This window comes from Arvicola amphibius, chromosome 10, assembly GCF_903992535.2.
Source record: "Arvicola amphibius chromosome 10, mArvAmp1.2, whole genome shotgun sequence".
NCBI classification, from domain to species: domain Eukaryota; kingdom Metazoa; phylum Chordata; class Mammalia; order Rodentia; family Cricetidae; genus Arvicola; species Arvicola amphibius.
The window spans coordinates 112,073,187-112,096,139 of NC_052056.1; the positions used below are offsets into that span (position 1 = coordinate 112,073,187).

Consider the following 22,953-nt stretch of genomic DNA (forward strand, 5'->3'; position numbering starts at 1 on the left):
TTCGTCCATCTTGTTCCCATTTAGTATTCAAGTAAAACCGCCACCATAGTCATTAGATTAACTATGCTGGTTTACATAATAGTCCAGCTGCTCCTTCCAGCCATCTCTATGCAGTTCTGCCCTAGTGCCAAATAGAATCGTGTCTCAGGAGGTGCTAGTGAACATAGGATGGGGTGGATTCATTGAGGATGGCATGATCCACGTAGCTTAGCTATGGGGAAGCCATCATCCATGTTAGGTGAAGGTTCTTTCAGTGTCTGCTTCAGAGTCACTCATGTTCCTGCCCATAACCCCTCACTCATGCTTTGTAAATAAGCCTAGTAAACGTGCTGTGTAGCTGAGGCTGCCCTGTTGCTCTTGAACTGATATTTCTGCTTTCATTTCACAAGTACTGGGATTATAGGCATCACGTGCTACTACTCCTGGCTTTGGGGACTATCTCTTATGCTCAGGCTCTTTTTACAATTTCTTCCTCCTTCTCTCCTCCATGAGGACCCTGAACTGAGCAGCTTTGCTCCTCACCGTGCTCTTCTGACTCACAATAGCCTCAAGCAACAAAACAAAGTGAGCTCTTCATCCTTTCAGAAGGATGAAACCTCTGAAAGGGAATCAAAATGCCTCTTCACTCCTTTCAGTTCATTTCTCAAGTATTTTGTCACAGCAACATGAAGATGACTAATGCAGTGTTTGGAAGGGGCAGAGGCAGAGACTGGGATCAGTACATCGTAGAATGTGAGCAGGGTCTCTTGAGACTTCATTACACAGGGTGGTGGAGAAGAGAACAGATTCTCTAGCTAATAGAGTGCATTCAAGCATGCATGTAGTCCTGGGTTCCAACTGCAGCACTGTAATCAACCAAGCATGGTGGAGAATGTGTGCAATTCCTAGCACTTGTGAGGCAAGAGGATCAAAAGTTCAAGGCTATTTTGGGGTACACAGTGAGTTCAAAGCTCAAAGCCATCTTTGTCTGTGTAGAGAGTTTGAGGCCTGCTTGAGGTGTGTAGTAACTAATCTTGGCTGTGAACTACATCTAGAACCAACAAGAACCCAAGCTGACCACACTGGTGAATGAGTTTTTTTTTTTTATTGGAAAGACCCTAAACTTGGGCCACATGTTCTGGTGGCAGCCCATATAGAAGGACATGGAAGAATGTCAGAGGCCTGGGACGTATACAGCATATGGCAATTGATCATTTGAGTATCGACCCACCAGACTCTGATGGAGATTCAGGACCACTGACTCTGAAAACTGGTTGCCTGTATCTGTAATTTTCTCATATGCCATTTCATTTCTTCCTCAAGCTTTGGGTGTATTCTCACTGCTAGCATGTTTATCTCATGAAAATAGTAATCTATTGGGCACATATATCTGTGGGTAGTCAGGAAGATGACTTTTCATTTATCGTATAATTTTGACATATAGAAAATATACTAGGACATGCTTCATAACTAGATCTACTGTCCCACGAGGACTGTAGACACTTAAAAGCCTACTTTGTTTCTTTTACTCAGACTAATATCAGAAAACAATTTCTCATCAGTCTAACATAAACTGCACACAGTTATCTTACTTTTTTTACCTCCAAGCAAGTTCAAGCTAGACTAAAGGCTTTTTGTAAATAGATCATAAGCTTGAAACTTTACAGCTATACCCAAGGTCAGAGTCACAAATGTCCAACCAAGGTTGCTACACAAAGCACCCTAAGGAAGGCATGCCAATTCTTTGTTTGCCAAGAATAGCTGGCAATAGACCTATGTCGCAAAGTTTGTCACTGGACTCTGTGCACCCAAACTGGTCACAATCTTAGTCCTGTCACCTTGGAACCTTGTGTTGCCATGGCAATAGCTCAGCTACATGTCACTGACCCTAGGAATGTGCTTTTGACCAAAGAGAAGCAACTCTTGCAATTTTTTCAATCACTTCAAGGCATAGCCCACTGGTAACAAAGGAAGAGGTTTTCTTGTCTGAGGTGGTCCCTGTCATTGCTCAGACAGGTGGAGAAGTTACCTCCAGTCTTACTCAAGCTTCCTGTTACCACTACTAAGAGAATGTGGCTGCTACTGATGCCTGCCCCTCACACACAGAGAAGGGGAGTTTTGAGGGTAGAGGAGAAGCCAGAAGGAATTAGAATTAGGACAAGAGAATTAGAATGGAAGCAGAAGAATAAAGAGGTTTGTTTAGAACAGCACGTGTGAGAGAGTTCATTTGCCCTCAGCTATCCTAAGAAAAAAGTGCCTTTCACTTGCTGTACCATCCTGAACCCTGAAGAGCATCTTGGGGCTGGACCTCAAAGGCCCCATTAGAAGAAGGAAGCTTTTGCTTTTTGCCTGCGTGTTCTTACTCTTGTAAGTTTACCTGTCCTGTTGCTGAGGCATTACTTCCCTGGTATTAGACTAAAGACCATCTGCTCTCTAGGAATCCTCCAACACTCCAGCACCAGACTGGGACTGCTGAGTCTTGTGAACTGAACAACTACCAGATTCTTGGCCTTTCTGCCAGGAGATAGCTATTGTGGGACTACCCAGACTACCTCCCAGAAACTGCTCTAGTAATTCCCATACATATATTTCATATAAGTAGTTAGGTACGCCTTATCCATATCCTCAGAGTATGATAAAATGAATTTATATGTGTATAATATCTGTATTCATACACACACATATATATGAATATATATTCATTTCTTTAGAGAACCCTGTAGCAGGAGGCCACTTGTTTTCATCTCGACCACTCAGAACTGAAATAATCACGCAGAAACTGTATTAATTAAATCACTGCTTTGCCCATTAGCTTTAACGTTTTATTGGCTAACTCTTACGTCTTAATTTAACCCATTTCTATTAATCTGTGTATCACCATGAGGTTGTGGCCTACCAGCAAAGTTCCAGCAAGTCTATCGTCATGGAACTGCCAGAATAAGACATGCTGAATCTTTGCCAGTAAGCCACTACCGTGTGGCGATATGCAGATGGCAGGGAAGAACAGAACTAAGTGGGGAAAGCTAGGCTGTATTCTGGGAGAAAGAAGGGCGGAGTCAGGAAGATGCCAGGGAGCTGCCAGAGACAGACGTTCAGAATTTTACCCGGTAAGCCACTGCCATGTGCCAATACACAGATTAATAGAAATGAGTTAAACTAAGATGTAAGAGTTAGCCAATAAGAAGTTAGAGCTAATGGGCCACGCAGTGATTTAATTAATATGGTTTCTGTTTGATTATTTTGGGTGTAAGCTAGCTGGGTGGCTGGGAAGTACAAGTGGGCCCTCTTCCTACAAAACCCTGATTAATTCAGGGTGCATAAACCCCCCCCCCAATAAAAAAGAAAGAAAGGGAGGGAGGGAGAAATTCGCATGTTTGAAGGCCACTAAGGGTGGATCTTTCCCTCATAATGCACAGTTCATAAAACCAGAAAGTAAAGCTCCAGGCCTTTGACTGGCACCTAACAGAAGGCCTGACTCTCTCTGTCATCCTAGACTCTTTTCTTCTTGAAGAAAAGCACTTATCCATGTTGGCCTTTAGGGCTTTGGGCCTGGATTCAGTAGGTGACAAAGGCTTGCTGTGTAGATGCACATGCAACCACTCTTTCCTCCTGTGGATCAACAGTGTCATGTGAGTTTATTATATCCTAGGGGACATGAGGCCACTATATTGTATATGAGCATTTGTTCCAATGGATGAGCCCACCTTCCCAAACTGCTAGAGTGGATGAGATGGAGACCCCAGTCTCTACCAAGGCCAAAGAAGACTTACCCAACTCCAGGTTGCTAAGAAAGGGAACCTGCAGGGGAGACAAGGATGGGTTCAGGACTCCAGCCATGGGATTGTGCTGCCCACACTCACAGTGGGCCTTCCTACTTCAGTTAACCTAAGTTTAGAAACTCCCTCACAGACAAATACAGGGGTTTGTTTTGGCATGATTCTAGAACTCAAGTTGTCAAAATGAAACATCGCAGGTTTGGCAGGACACAAGTAGAAGTGGAAGTCCTAAGGAGCCCCAGAGTCACAGTGGGGATAAGCCAACCACCCTCTTCAACCGCACTCCCAGGGCTGAGTGGACTACTGGAAGGTTTGGAATGACTCCTGCCCTGGTTTTCTTTCTGGATAAAACACCAACAAAACAGTTTAGAGAGAAAGATGTTTCAATCGCTGTGACAGAACAGTAGAAAAGAAACCATCTCATTTAGGGTTCACAGCTCCAGAGAGCCAGAGTTATGATCATCATGGTGGGGAGCATGACAGCAGACAGACTGGCACGGTACTGGAGTAGTAGCTAAGAGATTGTATATCCACCCACAAGCATGAGGTAGAGAGGGCTAATGGGAATGGCATGACTTTTTGAAACCTTAAAGCCCCCCCGCCCCCACGTGACACCTCCTCCAACAAGGCCATACCTCCTAATCCTTCCTGAAAAGTCCCACCAATTGGGGACCAAGTATTCAAACACATGATCCCATGGTGCATTCTGATGCAAACTCCTACAAAGGAGATTGTTTATTTTAGCTACACAATTGCAAGCTACACTTCATTTCTGAAGAGAGTGAAGGGACCAGCTGAGGCACCCCAGGACCAAGTTCTTTTTTTTTTTAAATAAGCCTGTCTTTATTTATTATGTACAGTGTTCTGCCCCAGAAGAGAGCACCAGATCTCATTATAGATGGTAGTGAGCCACCATGTGGTTACTGGGAATTGAACTCAGGACCTCTGGAAGAACAGTCAGTGCTCTTAACTGCTGAGCCACATCTCTCCAGCCCTCCAGGATCAAGTTCTTAACACAAAGGAGATTTATTTGCCCCAGAGGATCAAAGAGTAGGGAGTAAGAGATAAAGGCAGGAGACAGAGGATGAGGGAGAAGGGAAAAAGAACAAGGGAGGGGGGGGAAGGGATTCCCTGGAAGGACAAAGGACTGCCTCTGGATAGAGAGGAGACAGGCATGGCGCACAGGGAAAAAAGGAAACCCCATGTTAGGATGAGGCATTTAATTTTGATAGGATATGTTAATTAGGTTAGCAGAAGGGGGGCTTTTGATTGCTGAGCTTCAGTACTTTGATAGCTAGACCTTGGTAGTCAGTCTGAGGAAGGGGGGAGGAAGTGGCCAAATAAGGGAATATGGGTACTCACTTTCAGAGTGTAATCTGGTGGTTTTTAGCAAGACAGAGGGGTTGGGGGAAGGACAAGGCCTGCCAAAGTCATGTTTGCCATGGTAGATCCATCCCTTCAGAAAGGTCAAGGCAGCAGGGAATTGAGGTGATCAGTCATATCCACAGTCAAGAGCAGTGCCCAGATCACTCTCTCCATTCTTATACAGTCCAGGACCCCAAAGCATGGAATGTTGATGTCCACTTTCAGGCTAGATCTTCCCACATCAGTGAAGTCAATGAAGATGATCCCAGACAGACCTTCCCACAGGCCAACCTGATCCATCAACCCCTCACCAAGTCTCTTTCAAGGGGATTATTGTTTGTGCCAAGTTAACAAAACTAATGAGTGGGACAGCAGGGTATAGGCAAGTCAACTTCTGCTCTCCCCTAAACTTGTGAGCACCCATGCATGGCCTTGAAAGGTCCCTTCCTATGAGTGTCTGGCATGCACTACACGGCTTGCATTCCCACTTTTGAAAAGTAGGTGGCAGTGGGAGTCACTCTGGGCTTTCCCCACTTCCACCCCACCCTTTTCACCAGAGCATTGAGTTTCTTCATCCTAGTCTTACCCCTAGTGCACAAGGGTAGGAGATGAGTCTTGGGTAAACCAGGCTGGCCTCAAATGTAGTATATAGCAGGGGATGACCTTGAACTTCTGGTCCTCCTGCCTCTACCGCCTGAGTGCTAGATGAAAGGTGTGTATGACCACACCTAGATTTATAGAGTGCAGGGGTCAGACCCAGGATTTCATACACGCTAGGCAAGCCTCACTAGAGAATGTTGAAGTGACAAACCAGAACAGAGTTGGGGGCTATACAAAAGGTTGGGCCCAAGGCAAGCAGGAGCAGCCAGTCTAGGGTACCCAGCTTCACCCCAGCTGGGCACCTGCTCCTCGATGCAACCCGTGCATTGTCACTGATGCCACTGGCCATCTCCCCCACCTCTCCAACACCTCTTCATTCATCTTAGTAGCATTAGGAGTTGCAACGTGTCATGCAGAAGACCCTTTCGTCCTCTCCAGTTTACTTGCAAATGTTCATTGCAATGAGTTGTTGTGGGTCAAGGCCTCTGGCCCTGGTACACCATCATAGAAACTCCTCTTAGATATCCCGTTGTTGCCCTGAGTCATGGAGATCCTACAGCTATGGTCCTGCAGGACCAGTCCCTTCACAGTCTTCAGCAGGTCATGATGGGGTAAACGTGGGAAGGAAGGACCAACTCAAAGCCCTGAATGTGTGCCAGGGAGGTAGCTGATTTGGTCAGTCCAGGCCCCTGGGCCTCCCACCCTTCCCCCACATCTTAAAGGGGCAGAGTCAGCTCTTCTACACCCATGCCATCAGGCACTCTCCCATGCTGGTGGTGAGGGCTGGGGCCATCTCTTCTCAGTGTGGAGCCAGCTCTCCCATGTGAGGTAGGACCAGTTCTTCTGCTGTAGTGGCCAGCAAGGGGCAGGACCAACTTTCCCAGGGCCATTGAAGAATGATGCTGGTTCAGCATAGCCCTCAGATTTCAATGTGCATGGTTCTTATGGCCCCCTGTGGTAAGAGGGGCCATGGAGCTCAACACGGACTCTAGCTGCAGCAGGACCACAGACCTGGACACTCCCTGGATAGCAGCTCAGATTTGGACATCACCATGGCCCCAGTGGTAGCCGAGGCCATCTTGATCAGTGTGGCCATGGTGACTGCATGGCCTAGGACACTAACATGTTCTCTGTGTTTCTTAATTTTGCTTTTAATTATATGCTGGTATATGTGAGTTTGTGTGCCTGCAAGGTGCTCTTGGAGGCCAGAGGCATTAGATCCCCTGGAGCTGGAGTTACACGTGTTTGTGAGATGCCCAGCTTGGGTGCTGGGAACTGAACTCGGATCTGCTATAAACTGTGCAACTGCTGAGCCTCCTCTCCACTCCCGTTTGTGTGTGTGTGTGTGTGTGTGTGTGTGTGTGCGCGCACGCAGTTGAGTTCAAGTGATCATAAGGCCAAATTCCCTGGAGCTAGTGTTACAGGCAGCTGTGAACTTTTTGCCGCCACGGGTGCCGGAAACTTCTGGGTCTCTGGAAGAGCAGTACATGTTTCTAACTACTTTTACCCTACCCTCCATTTTGTTCTTCTTTTGTAGTTTTTCTCAGACTACAACTGCCCAGCCAATCTTCATTTATTTTTATTGATTTATTTATTTTATTATTTTATTTATATGAGTGTTTTGCCTTTATATATATATACAACTCATGTGTTTATTTAAAATTGTATACTTGTTTTTTTGCTTATTTTTGGTGTTTGTGTGTGTGAGAGAGAGAGAAAGAGAGGGGGGAACAGGGAGAGGGAGAGGGAGGGAGGGAGGAAGGGACAGAGAGAACGAGACAAACGTGCATGCACAGTACACCTGTGGAAATCAGTCCTTCCTTCTGCTGTGTGGGTTCTGGGGATTTAAGTCAGGTTGTTGGACTTGTTGGTCATTTCCTTTATCCACAGATCCATCTCCCAGCCCCCCCCCCTTTTTTGGACAGGGTTTTAAGTAGCCTAGACTGGCTTTAAACACTGTGTAGTTGAGGCTGATTTTGAATTTCTGAGCCTCCTGTTTCTACTCCCTAAGTGCTAGGAATGAGATGCCTCTAGCCTCTGTGAGTACCTGCACTGGTGTGCACTTATCTTGAAAAATACACACGCCTCCATATAATTTAAAATAATAGAAGTAATCTTTAAGAAACCCCAAGAGGGTGGAGGGCCAGCTCGGTGTTTAAGAGCACTTACTGCTCTTTTAGAGAAGTTAGACATGATTTCCAGTTCTCACATGGGGTCTGGAACTCCTGTCCCAGCTGACTCAACACCCTCTTCTGGCCTTCGTGGGCACCAGGCACACACATGGTGCACAGATATTTGCAGACAAAACGCTCACACATAAAATAAGATTAAAGATGTGATGGGTACAAGTGAAGATAGGTGAAAAGATGTGATGAGGGGGTAAAATGCTCGCTGCCAAGACTGATGACGACCTGAGTTCAGTCCTTTAGACTCACATGGTGGTGCGAGGCAACCAGCTCGCATGGGTTGTCCTCGGTCTTACATAGGCTCACACATATACACAATAAAATAATGTCATAAAACATTCTAAAGTTTGGAACACCATAACAATACCTAACTCTGCATGCTAATTTAGAAATAAATAAAAACCTCAAGCATACAAAAAAAAAATGAGGCTTGCTATGCACAAAATCCTGGGTTCTAGCCCCAGCACCTAATAAACTGAGCATGGTTGGCATGTGCCTGAAACCCCAGCACTTTGGATGTAGAGGCGGAAGGATTGGGTCTTCAAGGCCGTCCTGGACTGAAGAGATCCTGTCTCAAACAGTAAAATGGAATGGCTAGGGAGCGACTTCTAGGGAGAGCAGTCCTTTCATCGCGCTGTGGACTTGATGGCCCGTCCTGCCTCAATGAACAGAACGATGGAAGATGTTTCCTGATAGCAACCTCAGACTTCCACATGCACACACACACAAGCATGTACACACGTGCAAAAACTTGCACACACACACACACACACACACACACACACACTCACACACACACGCTCACATGAAAAATGGAAAAGAAAATAAGCCGAAAGGGTCTGCTTGGACTGGCTGACAGCTACCTGGAGTACCGAGTATCCCCAGGAGATGAACAGGTGTGAAGGAGGGTTCCCAGCTGCTTCTCTCAGACAGTCAGGCTTGCCAGCCTCTTGTCACTAGAGCTTCAGGAGAGCTGTGGGTCCGACGTGCAAAATGACTTCAGGAGAACCGTCACTTCAGCCTAGGATGCTCAGTGCTGCACTGTTTCTGATGACCTCCAGGTCTCAGCTCTGCAGCCCTCCACCATGGGAGGACCACGCATTTCAAGAACAGTATGCTTGTTGTTCTTGCTGTTGAGAGGGGAATCTCACTGTGCAGCTAAGGTTGGTCTCAAATTTATCATTTTTTTCTACCTTGGACTCTCCAGTACTGGGATTTGTAGCATTTCTGACTCTTCTCTGATTTGTACAGGGTTATATATTATTAGGTAAACACTCTACCACAGCCCTCTTTTTACTAAGGCAGATCCTAAGTTGCCCTTAAACTCTATGAACTCTGTAGTCCAAGTAGACCTTGAATTTGGATATCTAAGCCACCTAAGTACCAAACTCATGTAGTGTGTGTGTGTGTGTGTGTGTGTGTGTGGTGCGGAGAGACTCATAAATCCCAGGCTGGCCTTGAACTTCTGATTTTCTGCACCTGTATTTCCAAATGCTGAGATTAGAGATGTGCGCTTCCAGTTTTATGTGGTGGTAACATTAGAACCTCAGTTTTCATGCATCCTAGGCTAGCACTCTATCAACTCTACGCCCCCAGCCTAGAGCTTTGTCTTTAATTATGGCCTTGTGACCGTTGACCGTCTGTCTCCTGCCCACACACTTGCACCTGCAGGCACATGAACCTGTATCAAGTTACTCTCTTAGATTCGCTCTCCTTTTCCCCATGAAGGCTGCCGGCGGGACAAGCCTTGATCCTCATGTTGAGAAAGTGGGTACACATTCCAAAGAACTCCCTCTGAAACTTGGTCTCAGCAGGTATTGGGAAGCAATGGGCCATAGCCAGCAGGCTAGTTTGCCACGCTGCGTCTCCAAGCTTGCCGCCACGCGGAGCGGCGTCCCAACCCAGCCTCCCCAACCCGGGTCCACAGGCTGAGGGATCTGAGACGTTCACTGGTCTGGGGGATAAGGGTGGGACTTGCAGCCCCTCTACAAAAAGACTGCTGGGTTCCTCCCCAGGTGGTGCTGTAGCTGAGTTTTCACGCCTCAACCCGATGTAAACCTCACCCAGCAAGCCCCACCTTGGGCCACAAACTCTTCTGTTCAGTACATCCTCTGTTATACATTGGCTCTAAATTCTATCCACCAACCCCATTTAAATCCCCATCAAGTCCCACCCATTCCTCAAAACTGCCCACGGGCGGTACACCCCGGTGCCGTTCTCTAAACATAGACCGCAACTTTCCATCTTACCCTGGACGCTTGTAGCTCTGAGCTCCATTCATCCAGCCAGACCTTAAGCCTCATTTACCTGCAGTTCGCTAGCACCACTCCCACCCGGGGTGGGGTGGGGAGGCAAGAGGCCCCGACTGAGTAGGACTAAATAGGGCCCGAGACTTAGGAGATTCAGAGCGTGAGAAGTAGCCAGGGAGAGGACTAGGGTAGCCAGCCTCCGAGGAGGGAGATAAAAAGGAAAAACCAATCAATTACGAGGTCTTGTGGCAGGCCTCCCCACCCCTCCCCCCACCCTGCCTGCTCTTCTGAAACCGTTCTTTATCCCCACAGCGAGTCAAGTTAACCAAAGGAAAAAAGAATGAAGCTTGTTTTGCTTGCAGTAGCAGACAGAAGACGACGCGCCATTACCTGGATCCTGGCTTCACATTCCAAACGAGAGCATTTCTTTTCAGCGTTTGTGATTGTTAAAAACAGTTTTGTTGAGATGATTCCCCATATAATACTGGAGGAAGTTCACGTGCCACTTACTGCCCCATCGCATAAGATGGCTGAAGGTGCCTGCGACTAAGCCTGGTGGCCTTAATATCTTTCCTGGGTCCCACTGACTCTCCAAAGTTGTCCCCAGGTCTCCATGTCCTCGCTGTGGTTCCCACACCCCCAACTCCCAAATAAATAAAAATTTTAAAAGTGCACCATCAGCTATAATTTTATTCAACCATTAAAAGTGAATTTATGGAATTTCAGGAAAATGAATGAAATGAAAAATGGATCTTCAGGTGACCAGGCTTAGAGGGACTAACACTGCAGGTCTCTCTCCCACAGGCCTCAGCTTAGCTTTTCTGTATGCATGCATGCACACATGTATGTATGTATATACACACACACGCACACACATTTATGTGGGAGCGAGTATATTTAAGGCTAAAACAGAGCAAGAAAAAGGCATTTCGGCTCCTCGGTTCAGTGGGGAAAGGCACCCGCCGCCAAGCCTGACGACCTGAGTTCCATCCCTAGAACTCACACGATGAAAGGAAGTAACAGATGGTTGTCCTCTGACCCCACAGGTATGCCATGGTGCATGTGTGTGCCTCCGCCCACGTACAAAATAGTAAAAAAGCTAGAAGTAATAAAGCAATTTAAAAGCCAGTTAATTATAAAGAAAGGTATCTATGAGGATGGTGATAAAAGCTGTTAGGGAGAGGACTGGGGACATATTGGACCCCATATAATGAGGTGGTGGGAGGAGATGCTGGTGGAGAGGCCTGGGTAAAGTGGAGGCAACCTCAAGGTTCATGAAGCAGGTAACCCCGGAGGGACAGATGCAAATTAGGGCTTGGTCTATCTGTGGGAAGTAGAAGCCCAGCAGAAGTCTCACAGAACAGGTGGGGATGGGGAGGAGCAACAGGAGGGAGGGAAGGAGGGAGAGAGGGAGGAAAGGAGGAAGGAAGGGAGAGAGAAGCGAGGGAGCAGGTCATGCAGGGTGGGGCTCTGACTATAAAGGATGAAGCCAGCCCATTGATTCCACACGGGCAGTACACCCTAGAAGCAGGCACAAGCTCTCCGGATCACAACGGCACTGGTGAGTCCTCCTCTGACTAGAGCCTCTCTATCAGAGAGTTCCAGGGGCTGACTTGAAAGGCTGGTGTCCTTATCCTTCCCTTCCACTTCCATAGGTGGCCCCACTCAACCTTGAGGCACCCGCAGAAGAGATCTACTCTGCACCATGAAACTTTGGCTCTTTGCCTGCCTGCTGGCCTGCTTTGTTGGGGCCTGGATGTCTGTTGTCCATGCCCAAGGTACTGCCTGCCCTTCTCCATATTTTCCTTGCTCCAGTTTTCCATATGTTGTTCTTTTCTCAACCCCCCTCCCACTTGTTGAAATCCCCACTGATTCTGTATCCTTCGATTTCTTCAGTGGCTCTTGAGAGGTTGGGCAGAGCAAGAATTCCTGGTACTATTGGGGTTGGGTGGATGCATAGAAATGAAGGGTGCTAGCTCCCTGTTCCAGGACCCCTCACTTCCACTCTGGAGTGCTTCTTTTACAAGACTCAAGAGAATTAGGGGCTGTAGGAGGCAGAGGGTGGCTTCCAATTGGGGGAAATGCGCTTATAGCCAAGAATGCATTCTGATGTCCTTCCTCTGCCTAACGAGGGATGTGAGGTTGAGCTCTGAGCCCTGAAGATCTTCCAAAGTGGATTCCCTGCCTTTCTCCCCTGTGTAGTCTAGCTAAGGGCCCAAGGTTGTCCTTTGTGGGATTCAGTTTCTCATCTGCCAAAGTAGAAATGAAAAATTTAAGGATCCAGTGACAAATGCTCTCAGCCCAGGGGTCAGGGAACTGTTTCTGGCAACTTCCTCACTCTACTGGAAAGCACGGACTTGAGGATTCAGTCGCTCAAAGGCCAGTTCTCAGCCTGGAGCATCCCCACAGAATCTCGCCACTGGATGCTTCATCTCTGAGAAAACACGGAGTCTCAGCAGGTGTCAAAACAAGGTCCCAGGCCAGGCTGAGGACCCAGGATCCTACCCCCTGCTCTGCCTGCTCCTCTACTAGGTCCTATAGTTCCAAGCTTCCAGAGTTCACTCTTTGCCCAGGAGAGAGGCTTGGCTTTCTTTCCAGAGACTGCTATCAGAGCCAGGCCCAGCCTCTGACCTTTGATCCTGGGAGAAAAGTGGCCCCCAGTGTTGGGAAACACTTGCCAAGGAACCCTGGGCCCCAGTTCTTATCTAATACCACTGCCCCTTGTCCTGAAGAGCGAAAGTGAAGGAATAGTAAGGATGAGCTCTCTCCCTGAAACCACTGTACTGGCCTCTACTTGAACTCAGAGTTGACCCCGGAGTCAAGGTTTGGCAGATGGAGATCACAGATAACCTTAAAGCCTGGCTAGACTGAGGAACCCACTGTCTTATCAACTTTTTTTGTTTATTCATTTGCTTCTCTCCTTCCCAGAACTTTCTAGAATCCTCTCTTTCTCCTGGGCACCCCTCCCAGCTCACGCACATACTCTTTTTGTGTGGAAAACTTCTCTGCCTCCCCTGCCAGGTTGAAACTCCCCTGAGACACTAGGTCCGATTTACGTCTGTGCTGTCTGGATATTTGGTACCTAGGAGAATTCTTTTATGTTTTCGTTAGTCCAGCCGGAAGACCAACAAAGATCAGCCAGATCAGTTTAGCCTTTACTAAGATCGGTGGAGAAAGGAAAAGGAATTTAGGGTGGTTCCATGTGGGGAGAGGCCAGCCCATAGCTGAGATTTCCAGGAAAGTGGAGTAACCTGTCTGTTTGTCTATTTATACTAGTTACACAGTACATGTATTTATTTACTTTGTGCGCATTTGTGTGGATCTGCGTGTGACAGTGCCCGTGTGGAGAAAACAGGACAACTTGCAGGAGCTGGTTCTTCCCTCCACTATGAGGATCCTTAGGGTCAAACTCAGGTTATCAGGCTTGGTGGCAAGTGCCTTTGCCTCTCTGCCTTTGGATATCTGTGTGTGTGTGTGTGTGTGTGTGTGAGAGAGAGAGAGAGAGAGAGAGAGAGAGAGAGAGAGAGAGAGAGAGAGAGAGAGAGAGAGGAGAGGGAGGGAGGGAGGGAGGGAGGGAGGGAGGGAGGGAGGGAGGGAGGGAGGGAGGGAGGGAGAGTTTCTTTGTTTAGACAAGATCTCACTATGTATACCTTGCTGTCCAGGAACTCACTGTGTAGACCAGGCTCTCCTTAGACTCTTAGAAATCCTCCTGCCTCTGCCTCCTGAGTGCTGCGGATTAAAGACATGTGCCACCACACCCGGCCTTTAATTTTTTTTCATTAATTTTTTTTTTGAGACAAGGTTTCCTTGTGTAGCCCTGGCTGTCCTGGAACTCTCTCTGTAGAGCAGCTGAGCCTTGAACTCAGAGATCTGCTTGCCTCTGCCTACTGAGTTTGGGGACTAAAGGTATGTGCCACCACGTCCAGCTAATTTTTTAATTTTTAAAATTAAGATAGGGTCTCATATATCTCAAGCTAGTCTCCAACTTGCTATCTACCTGAGGAATACTTTGAAATTCTGATCTGTCTGCCTCCGTTTCCCAGGAGCTAGGATTCCGGGCATGCACTACCACACCTGGTTTATGTAGTCCTGGGGATCCAATCCAGGGCCTCATACGAGCTAGGCAAATAGTTTACCAATAGAGCTACAGTCCTGGTCACAATCTAGGTGCTTTGAGACAGGGTCTCATGTAGCTCAGACTGGCTTCAAATTCATGATCCTCTGCACCAGCCTCTGGAAGGCAGGGCCTGCACATGTGCATGTGTCTTGATGTCCGGTTAACCATTTTTAGGAAAGAAGGGCTGGGCTAGTGCCCCCTAAGTGTGCACTTGTTGTCTACCTCAGAGCAGAAACAGAAAGGACCTTGGGCTTTTTCTTTGTCTGTCTGCACCCTACAATCCTGGCCACATCCTTTATCAAGAGCTGAGATAAGAAAGCTTCCTTATCTCCCAGGCAGCCTGTTGACCTCTGTCTCTAGAAGGTGGTATGTGTGTGTGTGCGTGCGCATGTGCGTGTGTGTGCGCACTCACATCTTTGGTTGTCCCTGTGTGCACACTCACATCTTTGGCTGTCCCTGCCACTGATGTGCCCCTGGAATCACAGATGTGGCTGGGTCATCTAGCTGCAAGTACCTTTTTGTGATTTTTTTTTGTTTATTGTTTGAGAATTTCAAACAATGCAAATACGTTTTGATTAAATCTATTCCTTATTCCCTCTCTTCCATTATCACCCCTATCCCCACCAAACTTCATGTTCTCTGTTTTTAAACCCACTGAGTCCATTTAATGCTGCCTGTGTGTATATGGCTGAAGGACCGTCTATTAGAGCAGCGGTAGTCTTTCAGGGACCATGATTCCGAAGAAAACCAAGCCTTTCCTAGCAACCATCAGTTTCCAATAGCTCCTCAGAGAGGCGTCAGACTTGAGCTCCCCAGCCACTCATGCTGAGATTCCATCTGTCTAGATCTTGTGTGGGTCTGTGCGCTCATCACAGCTCCTATGACTGACATGTGCATCATCATCATGCCCAGAAAACATATTTTTTCCGTGAAGACACCCCCTTCCTCTGCGTCTTACGATTCTTCTGCCCCCTCTGCTGAGATAATCCCTGAATCTTGTGGGGAGGGAGTATGATACATATGTCTCATTTGTAGTGGGGAATTCCACAGTCTCTTACCCTGAATGCTGATCGGTTGTGGGTCTTTTGGATAACTGCCATCTACTACAAAAAGAAGCTTTACTGATGAGGGTATAACTTATAAGTATATGGATAGGAATGTAGGGGACAGTTTATACTATGTATGTCTATATTAGGATAATAGTATTAGATTCTTACTTAGGGCCTATGACCCAGTCAGCCACACACACACACACACACACACACACACACACACACACACACACTGCTACATGTTTGTGAAGGTCAGAGGATAATTTGTGATTCTCTACTATGTAGGTTCTAGGGATTGAATTTAAGGTAGCAAACGTTTTTACCCACTGAGCCATCTCACTTGCCTCTGTAGGTGCCTTTGAAGACTGCTGCTTGGGTTACCAATCCAATCTCAAATGGAGTATTCTCAAGCGTGCTAAGTGTTATCGCAAGCAGGAAGTGAGTGGAAGCTGCAATCTTCCAGCTGTAATGTGAGCAGGACCTTTGGTATTGCTGGGTGAGAGTGATGCCTACCTTAGATCCTCGTGCCCTGACCTGGTACCCACTTTTCCACCCTCTGTAGATTCTACTTCCGCCAGAAAGGCCCGGTGTGTGCGAACCCGGAGGACAAGGATGTGAAGAGGATCTTGTTGCCTAGGAACAAGCCCGTTGGCAGTCCCAAGAAGTGCACCCCAGGTAGGTAAGACCCCAGCCAACAGCTCAGGAAGGGAAACAGCTCAGCATGCTAACGTGCTGCTAGCTGACTCTCTTCAAAGAGAGTCAGTTGCTAGTGAGTCAGAGATGGAGCAAATAGCTAATCAGTTGCGTCAACACCCAGCTCCTGTGCAGCAGCAACCTCACGTGTCCTTCCTCAAGAACTTTCCACGTTTTCTCCCTTTCAGTTCTGTGCACTGAATCCAGACCCTTGAGTATGATACACAAGTGTGCTACCACTAAGAAATATTTCTAACGGTTCCATTTTATTTTTTTATGTGTGTGTGTGTGTAGTGTTTGTGCGCATGCATGCATGAGAACACCGTTATGCATGTGGTGGTCAAATCTTCTATTGCTCTCTTGCCTTTACTGCCTTGACAAAAGGCCTCTTACTGAACTGGAAGCTTGCCATTTTGACTAGGCTGACTGGTACTAGCCAGCGGGCTCCTGGGCTGTGCTAAAATTATAGGCACGTGAAGCCATGCCTCATTAACTTTTTTTCTTGTTCAGGCAGTGTTGGCACGTGCCTCTAATTCTAGCACTTGGGAGGCAGAGACAGGTGGATCTCTGTGAAATGGAGGCCACCTTGGTCTACAGAGTGAGTTCTAGGACAGTCAAGGCTACATAAAGAAACTCTGTCTCAAAAAACAAAAACAAAACAGAAGCAAAAACAGAACGATTTTTTTCTCTTATTTTTTGAGATCATAAAGGTTACATCATTTCCTCTTCCGCTTTCCTCCCTCTTAATCCTCCTGCATGCCCCTCTTGTCCTCTTTCAAATTCATGGCCTCTTTTTTTTTCATTAAATGTTGCTATATAATACATAAATTCCTAAATACATGAATATAACCTAATCAGTTTGTATAATATTACTTATATGTATGTTTCAGGGCTGATCATTTTGTATTGGATAACTACTTTGTGTGCTTTTCCACAGGGAAGACAATTTCTCCCACTCTCAGAATGGGAGTAGTCTAGGTTTGAGGCCGCCTGGACTCCACCTGTCCCCATCTGTATTAGTGTGTCTATTGTTGCAACGTCCCTGGTACCTACCCCTGCTCTTAAAATCTTCCTGCTCTCTCTTCCACATTGCTTCCTCAGCCTTAGGTGCTGGAATTGTAATGTAGATGTATTCACTGGGACTGGGCACAACTCTGCATTTTCATGGGTTGTAATTTTCTGTAGTGGTCTTTATCTGTTTCATCAAGAAGTTTCCTTGATGAGGGGTGAGAACTACACTTGTCTGTGGGCATAAGAACACATATCTAGAGTGTAGTTGGGGACTGTGCTGCTTTAGTAAAGTGGTGCTTGTAGGTTCTCTTTCAAGATCCATGACGTCACTGGGCAGTTTGGCTAAGTTTCCAGCACCAGGCACACTTTCTCTCTTTTTGAGACGTTCCAAAGTCTGATTAGAGAGAGCTATTAGTTACCACCAAGGTACGTGTGGCATTACTGCACCCTTTGGGCTATCATGCCATGCGGGTTATTGTTGTGGTTCATAGGTTGACTAGCCTGAATAGGGCTGCTGGTTGTTTCCCTCCTTCAGAAATTGATGCTAACACGAAACAGTCCTCATTTTTTGCACAGTGCTTGAGGCCCAAACTCAGGTCAAGTTTGCAGAGCACAAACTCTTACCTACTGACCCATCTCCTCAGGAATCTCTATCTTCTTTTTTGTTTTTAAAGACAGGGTCTCTTTATGTAGCCCTGGGCTGTCTTGGTGCTCACTATGTAGAACAGGTTGTCCTCAGACTCACAGATTGCTGCCCACCTTGTCTCTGCCTCTAAGTGTTGGAACTAGAGGTGTGTGCTACCACACCTAGCTCCACCTTGTGTTTTGAGATCAGGTCTTTTACTGGGATCTGGGGCTTGCTTATTAGGCTATGCTGGTTGACCAGTGAGTTCCAGAGATTTGACTTTCTGCCTCATCAGTTCTGGGATTAAAAATATATATTATCACACCTGGATTTCTACATGGGTGCTAGGGATGGAATTCAGGTCCTCAGGCTTATATGACAAGCACTTTAACCAACTAAGCTGTCTCTCCAGTACATCCTTGTTTTTAATTAGTAAATTAAGTTTATTTTCAGGACCTGGGGAGATAGATCACCTGCTAATCATGCAAGTGTGAGGACTGGAGTTTGGATCCCTAGGAATCCATGTAAATTTTGGGTGGGTGTGGTGGTCTTCCCACATAATTCCAGCCTCGTAGCATGGAGACATGGGACCCACCTAACAAGCTGCCAGCTCTGTGTTTGATTGAGAGACCCTGCCTCAATGAATAAGGTCATAGAGCAATGGAGCATAATTTCTGACAATTAAGAGCTTCCACATGCACAGGCATACATGTGTATGCGCACCCACATATGTGAGAAAAAATGCATGCTCACATACGTACACACCGTAAAGTGTTACAGCTCAGAGGGGAAAGGTATCCTGGCAGTTGGGAGCCAAGAAATACCACAAAGTCGTACCACTCAACAAATGCCACATAAAAGATCTATTTGGAAAGGCACAGGAAGGAGAGTGGCTGCCTCTGTGCAAGAAGCAGCAGGGAACTTGGCAGGAGACAGGGTTATACATGGTTTCTTGGGCAGGGGTGGGGTGGGGAGGGCTTTCCAGGGTGGCCTGGGATTGGTAGGAATTTTGTGGTCTGATCTTGGGGCAAGCCAGGGATTGATGGGATTTTGTGTTCAGGGATTGGTGGGATTCTTTGTCTCAGGCTGGGGGGGGGGGGGGGGTCAAGTCAGGATCAGGATGTCCTTTCCTTGGTCTTTTTACCCTACACATACCATAAATACATAAAAATGGGGAAAATAAATATATTGTGTATTGAACACCCACCCCCATCTCCCACTCCTCTGTACTATCTTTTTTTTCCCCTTTAACTTCTGAGACAAGAAAGCTGTTCTGTCTGTCCTGGAAATCACTCTATAGACCAGGCTGGCCTCAGACTCACAGAGATCCACCTGCCTCTGCCTCCCCAGTTCTGGGATTAAAGGTGTGCGCCATCCCTGACTGGAAATTCGTCCTCCTTTTCTAACATCTTCTCCCATTTTCTCCATTTCCCTGGAGAGTTTCATTTCATTTCTACTTTAATGCATACAGACATGGTTTTGTTAGACTATATAAAATGTAGGAGCCATACATGAGGAAAAAACAAAATGTTTTGTCATTTTAAGATTGACTTAATCCAAGTAGGGTGGTGGTGATGCACACCTTTAATCTCAGCACTCAGGAGGCAGAGAAAGGTGGATCTCTGTGAGTTCGAGGCCAACGTAGTCTATAGAGCAAATTCTGGGACAGCCAGATGTACAGTGAGGAACCCTGTCTTGGAAAAACCAAAATAAATAAATAAAATAAAATTCATTGATTTTAATTTTGTGTATGAGTGTTTGATTTTATGTATGTGCACAAAAGTGGGCATGGTGCCTGGGAAGGAAAGAAAAAGGCATCATATCTCCTGGAACCTCAGTTATAGACGGTTGTGAGCCATCATGTAGGTGCTAGGAATTCAACCCCAGTCCTCTGTAAGAGCAGCAAGTTCTCTTAATCTCAGAGCCATCTCTACAGCCCTTGTTGGAACACTTACCTGTTTCTTTCTCCATTTTCCAGCAGGTTCTCATACTGAAAGAAAGAAGTCAAATCATGCAAAGTCCAAGTTAGGGAACCTCAGAATTACCAGCAGGAGGAATGCCACCCTAGGCCGGCCTAGGTAAGGACTCTTGGTCATGTGACCTTCCTCCATCTATCACTTTGCTGATGGGGTCTACTCCCAGGAGCATGGAGTCAGCTGTAGGTTGTGTGGTCACACCCTGACATTCATGTGCAAGGATCCTAAGTGGCTGTTCATGCCTTTAGCATGGCTTAGGGGGCACAAATAAATGTTAACATGAAGTACCAGGGAGGTGGGCAAGGAGCTGCTCAACCATAGGCAAAACAGAGAGTGCCTTCTCCCTAACAACATTCACATTTGCTTCCCCTACCACCCCTTCCTTCTCTCCTCTTTTTCTCTTTCTTTCTCCTTCTTTTCTGTAGTAGGAGGCCACTTATACATTTCCAGCTGTCCAGAATGAAATAATCACTCAGAAATCATATTATTTGCAGTACTGTTTGACCAATAGCTTAAGCATATTGTAGTTAGCTCTTATATCCTTGGACCTCCCAGGCAGCGAGGTACCTCTGACAATTCTAGGGTTTTAGAAGTTGCTTACAATGCATTTGCTGTTTACTTAGGTAATATTTCTGGAGTCTTTGATGGAGTTGAAGAATAGATAGTTATAGTTACAGTTTTCCTCAGTTATAATAAAAGATAAAGTAGATATAAATGTTGTAACTGTAATTCTTGCTTGATACCTGTTTTGTTATATGTAATTTTACTATGTTAAAGTTAAAACCTTCCTTTTTTTGTTTAAACAGAAAAGGGGAAGTTGTGTGGGAAGTCCTTCTGTATATGTGTTGCTTTTATTGGTTAATGAATAAAGAAACTGCCGGGCAGTGGTGGCGCACGCCTTTAATCCCAGCACTCGGGAGGCAGAGGCAGACGGATCTCTGTGAGTTCGAGGCCAGCCTGGTCTACAAGAGCTAGTTCCAGGACAGGCTCCAAAGCCACAGAGAAACCCTGTCTCAAAAAACCAAAAAAAAAAAAAATGAATAAAGAAACAGTTTTGGCCTGTGATAGAACAGGAGAGAGCTAGGCAGGGAAAACTAAACTGAATGCTGGGAAAAAGAAGGCAGAGTCAGGGAGAAGCCATGCAGCCCTGCTGAAGACAGATGCTGGACAGAACTTTACCTGGTAAGCCACAGCTATGTGGTGGTACACAGATTAATAGAAATGGGTTAGGTTAAGATATAAGAGTCAGCCAGAAATATGCTTAAATTATTGGTCAAACAGTATTACAAATAATATGGTTTCTGAGTGATTATTTCTGGTCTGGGCAACTGGAAACTAATAAGCGGTCTCCTTTCTATAATTGTCTTAAAAATATTTATATTGATTGAATCATTGTGTGTGTATATGTGTGTGTGGGGTGTTTGCACAAATCATGTTTCCATCTGGAGGTCATAGGACAATTTGCACGAGTCAATTCTCACTTTCTACAATGTGGGTTTCTGATGGGACTCAGGTTGTCAGTCTTGGTGGCAAATGTCCTTACTGCTGAACCATTTTGCTTCTCTCTCTCTATTTCTCTGTCTCTCTCTCCTTTCTTTTTTTCTTCCTACCTTCCATCTTCATTCCTTTCTGTTTTATGTTTGTTTCCCAAGCAGGTCTCATGCATCTCAGGCTGGCCTTAGACTCCCTATGTAGCCAAAGATGCCCCTGAACTTCTGATTCTCCTGTCTTTAACACTCAGGTGCTATGGTCACATGTGCTACCAAGCTGGTTTGTGTAGTGCTGGAACATGAAACACCAGACTGTTCCTCTGCAAGAATACATTCTTAATTGCTTAGCCATTTCTCCAGCTCTATAAGAAAGTCTGTCTATCCTTCCTTCCTCCCTGTCTACCTCCCTCCCATCTTTCCTTCCTTCCTATCTCCTCATTTTCTTTTTGCAATACTAGGGCTTGCACCGAAGACCTTGTGCATACTAGGCTAGTAAGCACTCCCCCAAGCCTTTTTTGTAATTTGCATTTTGAGGCAAGGTTTTATCAAGTTGCCCACCTTAACCTTGAATTTACTCTGTAGCTGAGGCTGGATCTTTAGCTCCTTCTACCTTAACCTTTAAAATACCTAGAGTTATAGGCACTTGCCACCATGCTTGGTTTAAATATGACACACACACACACACACACACACACACATTGTGTGTGTGCCTGTGCACACGTGCACGCTTGGGTGTGTATGTATGAGTGATATACCACTGTGAGCCAATGGAGGCTAGAAACAACTTGGGAGTTGCTTCTCTCTTCCTACCACATGGGTCTCAGAGATTAACCTCTGGCCATCTGGTTTCATGGCAAGCAACTCTGCTTGCTGAACAATCTCACTAGGCTTCAACCTAACACATCTGATGCCAGATCTGAAAGAGGACATTCCTCATGAATCAAGAAGATACCTGTGTCCTGTAATTTAGTTCAGTCAGTGCAGTTCTGACTGTTTCTGTGCAAACCATATCTGGCTCCACAAGTTAAGGACACAGGCATGTAAGACTGACCCATTGAAAACTCAAACTCTCAGAGTCTCAGTTTTCCCGTCTGTAGGAGGGGGATAATACTAACACTGTCTATTTTACAGGGTGGTGAGGATGACCAGAAAGATCACCCATTAAGTTACTCAGAGTGAGCACCGTCTGGAGTCCCCTGAAGTGCTGTCTTCAGGACATGACATGACCACTGAACTCACGAACTCACAGGAGCTACAGTTACCTGTACTTGACTAGACTCAGCAACGTTTCAGCATGGATGAGAGAGGGATTCCTGGGGCCCTACCCCATGCCGAGGAGCTATTGGCTGTTGATGATTGCTAGGGGAAGGGTGTCTTTTTCTTTCCCAGAAGTGTTGCCATAGTCCAGTGTATAATCCCCCACCCGTGCTCATACAAGCAACCCTAATCAAATGCAGTGAGTCACACACAAAGGAAAAGAGGGACGAAAGCAGGGCAGGGCTTGGTAGGAAGAAGGCATTCAACGGGACCGAGGGGACTAGAGGACGATGTGTGTGACAATGGTCAAAATGCCTACATTTGTGAAATGGTCAAAGAATTAAAAATAAAAAATGTAAAAGCCATTAAAAACTAATTACTTGAGCAGGTAGTGGTGGCAAATGCCTTTAATCCCAACACTTGGGAGGCAGAGGAAGGCAGATCTCAGTGAGTTCAAGGTCAGCTTGGTCTATAGCCAGGGCAATACAGAGAAACCGTATCTCAAACAACAACAACAACCACCTAATTACTCACAATGATGTCTGGTATGGAGAATGCTCTCAGGAAGATAATGCCA

At 46.2% G+C, this 22,953-nt stretch overlaps 1 protein-coding gene across 2 annotated transcripts; it reads left to right on the forward strand.

Moving 5' to 3' along the window:
* The first annotated feature begins 11,679 nt into the window (after positions 1–11,679).
* Ccl25 (C-C motif chemokine ligand 25) lies at positions 11,680–22,734 on the forward strand. Of its 2 annotated transcripts, none has more exons than XM_038346166.1 (6): positions 11,680–11,716; positions 11,811–11,933; positions 15,677–15,794; positions 15,887–15,999; positions 19,635–19,731; positions 22,251–22,734. In XM_038346166.1, exons 2-6 carry the CDS (start codon positions 11,861–11,863, stop codon positions 22,282–22,284), a joined length of 435 nt encoding a protein of 144 aa, XP_038202094.1. In that variant the 5' UTR covers positions 11,680–11,716; positions 11,811–11,860; the 3' UTR covers positions 22,285–22,734. The 2 variants fall into 2 exon arrangements, with proteins under 2 accessions (XP_038202094.1, XP_038202093.1); XM_038346165.1 differs by having other exon boundaries at positions 11,686–11,716; positions 19,632–19,731.
* The last annotated feature ends 219 nt before the right edge of the window (positions 22,735–22,953 follow it).

Coding starts and splice junctions, on each gene's coding strand:
- Ccl25 (XM_038346165.1), top strand. CDS start 11,861: ATGAAACTTTGGCTCTTTGCCTGCCTGCTGGCCTGCTTTGTTGGGGCC. Junction 16,000..19,631: donor TCCCAAGAAGTGCACCCCAG/GTAGGTAAGACC, acceptor TCCATTTTCCAG/CAGGTTCTCATACTGAAAGA. Junction 19,732..22,250: donor GCCACCCTAGGCCGGCCTAG/GTAAGGACTCTT, acceptor TCTATTTTACAG/GGTGGTGAGGATGACCAGAA.